The sequence below is a fragment of the Coregonus clupeaformis genome, chromosome 21 (assembly GCF_020615455.1).
Source record: "Coregonus clupeaformis isolate EN_2021a chromosome 21, ASM2061545v1, whole genome shotgun sequence".
Lineage (NCBI taxonomy): Eukaryota > Metazoa > Chordata > Actinopteri > Salmoniformes > Salmonidae > Coregonus > Coregonus clupeaformis.
Window position 1 is genome coordinate 51,204,690 of NC_059212.1, and position 9,894 is coordinate 51,214,583.

Here is a 9,894-nt window from a genome sequence, read left to right on the forward strand (position 1 = left end):
CCCTAACCTTAACTTAAAACCAAAAAGCAAATATTTGTTTTCATGAATTGTTACAAAATAGACAATTTTTACTTTGTGACTGCGGTAACTAGTGGAAACTATTTTAGGTGCGACTATAAATGTAATTCAGTCTCCTCAAACCCTCCTTGCTCTGAAGTTATTTCAAAGGGGGGATGGTGATAGTAAGAGAGCAAGAGATTGCAAAAAATTAATAAAACAGTATGTGGAATATCAATGGAAGAATGCAAATGTGCAAATATTGCCATGAGAGAAAGAGATGAGGGTTATGGCGGGGAGACAGTTTCAGGTCAAGTCAGTCAGAGAGTTCAAACCAGGTAGCATCGATTATTAGGCTCAAACTGAAAAGGTGAAGTTGGGACAAAGGTTAAGGGTTAAATTGGACGTGTAATCGGAGCTGTCATTATGTCACTCAGTGTTGCAGAGCAAAATTAACCTGTGCAATCTGTCTCGGTGATGCATTGCCTTCTGTCCACTTATAATCAGGAACACACTGACACGCAGACACTGACACACACACACACACACACACACACACTGACACACACACACCCTGGTAGTGAGTCAGCAGCAGCTCATGGTGGCTGGCGCGGTTGCAGTGAGAACATACAGGCTGTCCTGACTCCACTGCATCTGGTCCATCCTTCCCGCCAAGCAGGCTGTCCTGTCCACTCTCTATGCTGCTTACTAACACAGTTTTCGGGGGCTAATCCATGGCCTGGAATTGAGAACATACCCCCCCCCCCAGAACATCCGTGTCTGTTCTCACACTATTAATCCCTCTATCGTAACATGGACCTGCTGGGGAGGGGAGGCCACCTGTTGTTTAGCGGCTGACCAATGAGACTGGCCCAGATGAGTCCTTCCAGTCTTTTGTCCCCTCATCCCTGGTTGTCACTAGTTAGCATAGCTAAAAGAAAGTCATAATTATGGCTAAACCCTGCCCATTTCTACTATTTATCTTCTTAAAGATGCACTATGCAGAAATTGGTCCTCCATTCCCTGGTTGCTAAAATTCTTATAGTTTGCCTAATTTCAGTTTATGTGACAAAACAAGCAATTATAGTGTAGAGAATCATTGTATCATCTAAACCACTGTGAAATAGCTTTTCCATAACCAAAAATATTGTATTTTCAGCTGTTTTAAGCGTACAATATGTTATGAATTTGCAAAACGAATGATATGTTACGAATTCTAACTAGGTGGCTAAAGTTTTATAGCTCGTTAACGTTAGCTAGCCTAGGGATTAGGGTTAGGGGTTAAGGTTAGAGTTATGTAGGTTAAAGGGTTAGGGGAAGGGTTAGCTAAAAGGGTTAGGGGAAGGGTTAGCTAACATGCTAAGTAGTTGCAAAGTAGCTAAAAAGTAGTAAGTAGTTTAAAAGTGGCTAATTAGATAAAATGTTTAAGTTGTCCTTGATGAGATTCAAACTAACAACCTTTGAGTTGCTAGACATTCACGTTCTACACCCACACCGACCAACCACTCTCCTTTTGTTTTTGCCAGTAACCATCTGTCTTATGTAACCATACCAAACATAACATATTAAATGGGGTATCTCGGATTTACGTACAGAATAATACAGAAGGCTCTGAGACCAGGTTGACTTCTTAGACTTGATTTCAATGAGAATTAAAGATTTATCACATTTCTATGTGAATTTTGTCTTCTCACAAAAAGTCTGTAACCTTAACCCTAAGCTCAACCACACGTCTAACCTTATTCCTAACCCTAACCTTAAATTAAGACCAAAAAGCTCATTTTTGTAGCCAATTTTGACTTTGTGGCTGTGGAATCTGACTTTGTGGCTCTCTTATCTAGTGGAAACCGTCATCCCTTCTTTCTCACCTGACCCATGTCCCCATGCCTTTTCTCGCTCTCTCTGATCGACTCATGTGTTATGTCCCTTCTCAATCAATCTCTCATCACACCAGGATTTTATAGAGCGGTGAAAGGATGTCCTGAGGCTGGGGGGGATGATCTGTTCGTAAACAGCTGCTCAGGTGAGAGATTTCACTCCCGCCTCAAGTGTTGCACGCGTAGAAGGATTGGCAGCACAATTTAAAGGCATATTGAAGGCATATCTTCATATATTCTTTAAAAAATATATATATTGTCATATATTGGTTGCATAAACACACACTTTGAAGAAATGGAACAAGGGCAACACAATTTCAACAAAACCCTCATCAGTTTATTGTCTTTCAGCAAGAAACGGTTAAGAATATCACATTGCTTAGTGTCGCCCCAGGAGTTTCCTCAATGCTCCTGTCTAGTTTTTAAGAGTCTAAAACACCCTCCATCAAACCAACCACAAAAACTAGTTTTACAGTATCTCAATACAGAGTGTTTATTGTCCTCAAACTTGACATATGTGCCAAGAACAAAATTGATTATTTTCCTCTTAAGCTATGTAGGCCTACATGTCATGAGGAAATATTCATTGCTCTTATTGAGCAATGCCACAGTTCAAGTAATAGAGACAGAATTTACACTTCCGCATCTCTGGCAGTTCACACAACGTTCTTAAAGGTCACATCATCAGATGAATAACGCCACCTATTAAGAGTTAGTGCATTTCTGTGGCAAATGCTGATGACTCCCGCATAATTATAATAATTCATTTCTAACATTACAAATACTGTTGGATTGCACTTTCCTCAAGCTTTCATCTTCTGTGGCATATTTCAGAAAATATATCATATCAAAAAATACAAAAAGCTTATACTTTGAATAACAGAATATAATATACAGTACTTCCATTTATGTTTTGATCAAGCACGTGTGGTGTGTTCCCCCATCACCATAAATGTAATTTTCTAGTCGGGATATATATTTTCTCACTAACAAGTGCTTTGGTTATTGGGTACAATATGGAAAATGTCGTTCTAAGGATATCCAGAAAATGGTTTATGCTACATACAGTACATATCAACTGGTAACTGTGTTATATTTTGACAATTTAAAAAAAGCAGCGCTATTATCAGGATGCGCCACATCAGTTCCCATACTTGCATGACTATGTACTGAAATACCCAGAACATGTTTGGTATGTATACCACAGCTAGCTATGCCTTTGAGTCAGCCATCTTGTTTTTCTGCACCATTATATTCTAAACCAACTTTAATGATCTTCCGTGCATGGACATCACATCAATTAACATGTTTTGAAATAAATTCTAAATTCCAAGGTATTGGGTGTATTACAGTCTCATTTTACATTAGCACCAGTTCTTTGTGTTGTCAAAATGGGACCCTAGAAGTCCAAATAAAAAACAGCACCTGACAAATACAAACATATTGTTAGTATATGTAGTCAGTAATCTCCTGGATGACCAGGTCCACTAAAACAAATAAAACCCCATGAAAGAAAAGGTGAAAAATGTGTACAAAAAAAACAAATAGCAAACAGAATCTTATAAAAAAACAAAGTCCTAGCTGACATTCAAGTTCCGGTCAAAGTTCCAATCAAGTGAAATTACATTCACCAATCCGTTGGAATCATCCTAGTGCAAATTTCACTTTTCTTCGAGAAAAGAACGCCCTCAGGTTGTCCTCGTAGGATAGCTTCAGTACGCAAACACGTCCGCCCTCAAGTTGCTTCAGTACGCAAACACGTCCGCCCTCAAGTTGCTACAGTACGCAAGCACATCCGCTCTCAAGTAGTCCTCGTAGGATAGCTACAGTACGCAAACATGTCCCACAGCCGTCTAATCTACATCTCCGGAGCGGCTGCAGGGAGTCCAGCGGGTAGTTTAGTAGGAGTCTGTAGAAGGTGATGTTCCTCTGTCTGTAGTAGCAGGCAGTCCTCTGTGGCTGAGTGTGGCAAGGCTGACGAGACAGGAGTGACGTGGACGGGGTGCTCCAGCCGGACGTCCAGGGCCTGGTTGTGCTGTGCCAGGGAGTTGAGGCGGTAGTGCAGCACGAGCTCCTTCAGAGAGCAGTGGAGGTCGTAGGGCTCAGCGAAGCCGTAGCCACGTGGCGTGCTATAAATCATACAATGCTTCACTTCTACATTAACACTGAAAGGATACAAAATAAATATATAAGTTAGTACCAGTATAGTGACCCTAAGCCTTGGGAACATGCATCCCAGTGAAGTAACTGCTTAACAAGAGCCTATAAAACAGTGTAGCAATATTCCCATATTCTTCCTAGTCTACTTTCCTTCATTTACATATTGTTATTTTTTCACAGGAAGAGGACACTCACACTACGGAGCAGGCGTAGCAACCCTGCTTGCTGCTCTCGCGGATCAGGAAGGTTCCGGTGGGTTTGTCCATCAGCATCTCCTCAGCCTGCGTCCTGCTCAGCTCGCCCACGAACCAGCTCCCCTTGTCATGGTGCGCCAGTCTCTCACTCTCGCCCTTCAACACGTAGGTGCTGCACACACCAGAAAATGACATTTAAAAAATATTTTGATAAAAATCTTTCATAAATAGTGTGCATACTATTAATACATTAGTATTTCATAAGTTATAGACAGTTATAAGCACTACAAGCATTTCTAAGCACAACTAAATACAATTAAGAAGTATTACAAAATAATTTAGGTCTATAATGTGAAATACTTACTTGTCACTGCTATCATCTTGGAACCCCAGCCAATCGTTAATGCGTTTCTGTTGCACACCTTCGTGATTCAGCCAACTGAAAAACCAAAGAGAAAATGAATGTCTGTGCCAAGTGTTTAAAAAAAGCTACTTTTCATTAACAGTAACTGTAATAGAATAGAATAAAATAGAAGTATTGTAATGTACTTGAGGTACTCGTCTCTGATGTTGCGTAGCTCTATGAGGTCAGGCCTGAGGCTGTTGATCCTCCTGTCTGTCTCTCTGTAGTCCTGGACCTGGGTCCTCAGGTCCTGCTCCAGATGGACCTTACTGTCATAGATCTCCCCCAGCCGAGACTTTAGCTTCTCATAGTTCATCAGGAATCTGGGGAGCAAAGGGCAAAGGTCATGAGGGGTCAAAAGAAGGGTCAGGGGTCATGCCACTGGCCTAAACTGAACCACAGCTGCATGCAAGTCGGAGGGAGGAAACAATAAAAAGTCATCCATCTATCCACACTATGAGCATAGGTGGACATTCCATGTGAGACAGACCAAGATGTAACCAGACTAGTTTACCAGACTCACCTCTCCAAGTCCTTCTCTGTTCCCTCAGATTGAATGCTCCTCTCACACTCCTCCCCATAACGCTCCTGCTCGCGACACTGCTCCTCGAAGATCAGCATGGTCTCGTTAAAGGCTTCTATCGCAGTTCTCTTCATCTGGATGTCCTGTGAGGTTTTAGTGTAGGCCTCGTACAGACAGTCAAACTGTTGACTTTTCTCCTGGTACTGACTGTGGTACTCCTGTAGCTTCCTCCCGGCCACGTCAACACTGTCCTCTTTCACCTGCTCATCCTGGATACAGACAGACATATTTAATGCATTTATGAAACTCACGGCTGGTCCAGCAGACATAAACCTGTTGTCTGTGCATGATGATTGTCTTCAATTTAGTTACGAAATCAAAGGCAAATTTCCCTCCCTGACAAATATCCATCACCAAATGGACACAAAAAATGTTATTATATTCTGTTTTACTCAACTCTATTCCATTCTTTAAAGAGCCTCTTGAAACAGCAGATGAGAGGTGTGGGTGGGTGCCCACTGCCTACCTGTTTGAAGCGGGACACAGGGTGTGTGAGCATGACGTCCAGCACAGCATTGTATTCCACCAGAGGATGGTGCTGGTAGTGCCAGATGAGCTCCACTACGGAGCTGAAGGTCAGGGGCTCTGAAAAGCCGTACTTCCCCTCACGGTGGTAGATCTTAATCAGCTTGCTGTGGCCGTCTTTCCTCAGCGTTAGCGTGAAGTCTCCCTGTGTCTTAGTGGAAGCGTCACGAACCAGGAAGGAACCGTCAGGTGTGTCACGGAGCTTCTCGTTGACTTCCTCCCTGGAAATGTCTCCCCAGTACCACTCAGCATCCTGCAGGGGATATACTGGGGCTTCGTTCATGGAGGAGGTAATGGGTTTGGCTGACCTGGGAGGGAGAGCTGAGAGAGAGATCAGGATGACAGTTTGATCCGTTTGAGAAGTGATAGAACTGCAAACACCTTACACGACCCGGCAGACCCACAGATGTTTTGGGAGGGGGGGATATTTGCTTGGACTCATTCTCTATTCAACCCCCCCCTCACCCTCAACACATACACACTCTTGACAAGTTTGTCAAATCTCCAGACAAGTCTAGGCATGTCCCCAGCTGATAACAGCTTCTGTCCTAATGGGCCCAGATGACCATATCAGGACTGACAATATACCAGAATGCCACACGCTCTGAAACCAAGATGGAGGACAAGATCGGTCAGTGAAAAAGAGGGTAGGTTCACACACAAAGCAGGCTAACTCCAGTATGCTTTTAATATTTTTTTCTTGCAGGGGAAATAGATTTCACAAATGTTTCAACAGGTCAGAAAAACCAACAATGAATCTAAAGCAAATGTAAATGCTGCAAATTCAGCCCATTTTAACTGGTCTGTCAGTAAAGTGGGAATGTAAACCATACTTTGGATGGGGTGAATTTTACATCCCCTGCTTGTCCAGTGTCCAAACTGCAACGCCCCAAAACCATAAACCATCCATCTTCAGGTAGGATTCAAAAGTTATGATCCTCTATAAAACAATTTTATTTTTCTTTACCGCCTGACTTCTTAAAACCTTCTTAAAAGGTGCACTATGCAGAAATCGCTCTGCCATTTCCTGGTTGCAAAAATTCTAATAGTTCGCCTAATTTCAGTTTATGTGACAAAACAAGCAAGTATAGTGTAGAGAATCATTGTACTATCTAAACCGCTGTGAAATATATTTTCCATAACCAAAAATATTGTATTTGCAGCTGTTTGAAGCGGGTGTACAAAACTGAAAGTAAAAGATACAAAAACTAAACTTAAGAACAGGACGCGTAGAAATAGCGCACATAGAACAGGTCTACCACTTCTTAGACTTGCTTTAAATGAGAATGACAGATCTATAACTCACATTTCTATGTGAAAAAGTTACATATTGCAGCTTTAACTTTTCCATATACCCATTAAAACTAACAACAACAAAAAACGTCTGGATCTCTCCAAAAATGAGGGGTGTGGGGATAGAACCACATCAAGAGGAGGAGAAAAGTGATATGTTTCCCAACAGGACAGAAGTGCCTTTCAGGAACCTGTAGCAGAATTGAACATAACTCCAGTCAGGAGGAAATGTGGGTTTCTGGCTCCTTCCGCTCTCTATTTTTTTAACAACTGTAAAATAAGCAAAAGACAGGTGCAAAAGCACTGTGGCAGCCAGGCAGCAGAAGCTGAAACCCTGCATTCCTACTAGACTCAGCAAAATTCCTCCTACATACCTACTGTATGTATGTATGTATGTATGTATGTATGTATGACTGTGCCCCAGCCCCTCAATCTGGAGGTTGTGTCATGATGTAAAGTAGCCTAGGGGCTAATACACAAATACCGTATTATAATATAATATAATATAATAATAATAATATGCCATTTAGCAGACGCTTTTATCCAAAGCGACTTACAGTCATGTGTGCATACATTTTTACGTATGGGTGGTCCCGGGGATCGAACCCACTACGAACCCACTACCCTGGCATTACAAGTGCCATGCTCTACCAATTGAGCTATATTATGAGGAATAGACTTTATGAAAGCCCATATAAAGATACATTAATTATTTCAATTCAAGCAACACAGGAAATTGTCCCTCTCTTTGACACAAGCCAGCCCAATGCACCATGTCATTCACTGTAATCGCATAGAGAGTACTAAATGAAAAATATCACACGATGTGATATATTCTAAACTATTACAATATCACATCGGGTAGCATAAGCTACACGTCAATTGGCAGTTTGAAAATAAGTAATGCGACAAGTTGTCTAGTCTGGTAGGCTTTCAGTGCTTGCGTACGAATGAAATATGTTCAGCTACAGTAGACTAGAGAGAAAGGGGAACAAAGCAGTCGTTTCATGCGGAATTTCTTCTCCACTCAACATTGTTCACGCGCTGGTAAGATGCGTTATAACATAATAATACGATAGAGAGTATTTCATCAACCTACGACCAAAAATGTCATGTTCAATTTTGATAACATCTCTTTAGTAACACAAAGCAAGACAAAGAGCGAAACCACCGCGTCAAGCAAGTCCACGAGAAAAGTATTACGTAATTGCCAAGCAGCGAATTGCACTTTGCATGTCTGGGCAAAGCCCATGGAGGGACACACAATAAGGTGCCAGCACGGACACTTCTGTGTGCACAACTGGCCAAATGTCAACGTTGTATCATCGTTGAAGTGGTGATTAATATGATAATATGCATATTGATTACAGATTCAACAAATACCTGGAGGTGCCTGATCCATTTCGATGTAGAATATGACTTCAGTGGGATAAAACATCCCGTTCCAAACGTTTATATTGCAAATCGTCTTGTTGTGGGGTATCTTCCCCTGTCTTGCGATGCGTGAGAAATGCGACTTTTACTTGCACCAGAGTGAAAGGATCTCAAATGACGAGTCGTTTTAGGAACATATGCGCCCAATTTCAGATTAGACAGCCAGTAGCAGGATTGACCATTAGTCCAACTTCAGGGAATATCATTTGCGCCACACTCGTAATTGGTTTAATACATTTAATCACAGAAAGTGTTCTGCAAAAAAAAGAGTCATTTCCAGCCACGTCTCTCAGTTTGGTCGTTCGGCGCAGCTCCAAACTTCATCGAGCAGAGGCAGCAGTCGGGAGAATTTAAAGGGATCTGGAACATCATCTTGGGAGAAACCAAAATACACTACTTTCATAGGGATGGCTGCCCCAACAAGGCGGTTTGCTTAAAGCAGACAGACAGAAAATAGTAGACATTTCTGATGTAAATCTGAAATAGTATCATGTTGTCTTGTATTTCAGTGATTGTAGCCTATATAGCCTGATAGACAGAAGATTATTTCGACAGAAGATTATTAGTGAGTGTTTTGTGTGAAAACCGCACCCATACATTTGAAGTGGTACCTTCCCTGCCCTATCGTTTCATTGAAGGATCTCAATGCAAGGTAATTTGGTGATTTATTTGACGATACGAATAGAACTGACATGTACACAGATATATTGTTTATTTTCAATAATTATTCGCAGCATCGCAAAGGCATGGACAGGCAGATCCTGATCGATGAGTAAATTAACAACAATAACCAATATGAATGGCTTTCCAGGCGCTGTTTAAATGTTGCAAGATGCTACAAGACTGATAAATTATATAAATTGGACCTAGTGGTTATATGTGGTAATATGCTGTTAATTGAAATTAGATGATCGTTAATATGCAAGTATAGGCCTACCACTATTACTCCAGTACTATTACATTTGACTTTATAATGTACATCTAAGATCATGATAAATACACACAATTGACACACATATGTGCATTTCTGTCCTTTTAACGAACAGAAAAGCATTGTAAGGCATATATACATTCTGTCCAGGCCACAATCCAAAGGGGTCATCTAGCCTTGGAACTTTGTGGCAGTAAATATAGCCTAGTTGTACAAGGCCTGTGTTGGACAGAGGCCTTTCTCTGCTGGTGGCCAGTGGTTTATGGCAGGCATCTTTTGACCTCTACTCCACAGTGGAGAAAGTGATGACCCTCAGCACCCATTTTTCTCACCAGGAAGGAGAGAATAAAGCTTTTCCAGTGTCCACTAGCCCCTCTGGGTCTTTCCAGTGTTCACTAGTCCCTCTGAGTCTTTCCAGTGTCCACCAGTCCCTCCGAGTCTTTCCAGTGTCCACTAGTCCCTCCAAGTCTTTCCAGTGTCCACTATTCCTTTTGAGG

General features: G+C 41.7%; 1 protein-coding gene across 1 annotated transcript; it reads right to left on the bottom strand.

The window, feature by feature from the left end:
- Positions 1-2,817: 2,817 nt before the first annotated feature.
- LOC121535583 (phosphatidylinositol 3-kinase regulatory subunit gamma-like) lies at positions 2,818-8,788 on the bottom strand. The gene is made up of 7 exons (XM_041842791.2): positions 8,416-8,788; positions 5,681-6,060; positions 5,155-5,423; positions 4,778-4,954; positions 4,593-4,667; positions 4,230-4,400; positions 2,818-4,039 (listed from the first exon to the last, which is right to left on the bottom strand). Exons 1-7 carry the CDS (start codon positions 8,468-8,470, stop codon positions 3,733-3,735), a joined length of 1,434 nt encoding a protein of 477 aa, XP_041698725.2. The 5' UTR covers positions 8,471-8,788; the 3' UTR covers positions 2,818-3,732.
- Between the last annotated feature and the right edge of the window lie 1,106 nt (positions 8,789-9,894).

What these genes read in the sequence shown, in the direction of transcription:
- LOC121535583 (XM_041842791.2), bottom strand. Translation starts at nt 8,470, where the DNA reads ATGTTTTATCCCACTGAAGTCATATTCTACATCGAAATGGATCAGGCA. An exon ending in CTGTGTCCCGCTTCAAACAG is followed by an intron (nt 5,424 to 5,680) that starts GTAGGCAGTGGG and finishes GTCTGTATCCAG; the next exon opens with GATGAGCAGGTGAAAGAGGA. An exon ending in TGCTACGCCTGCTCCGTAGT is followed by an intron (nt 4,040 to 4,229) that starts GTGAGTGTCCTC and finishes GTATCCTTTCAG; the next exon opens with TGTTAATGTAGAAGTGAAGC.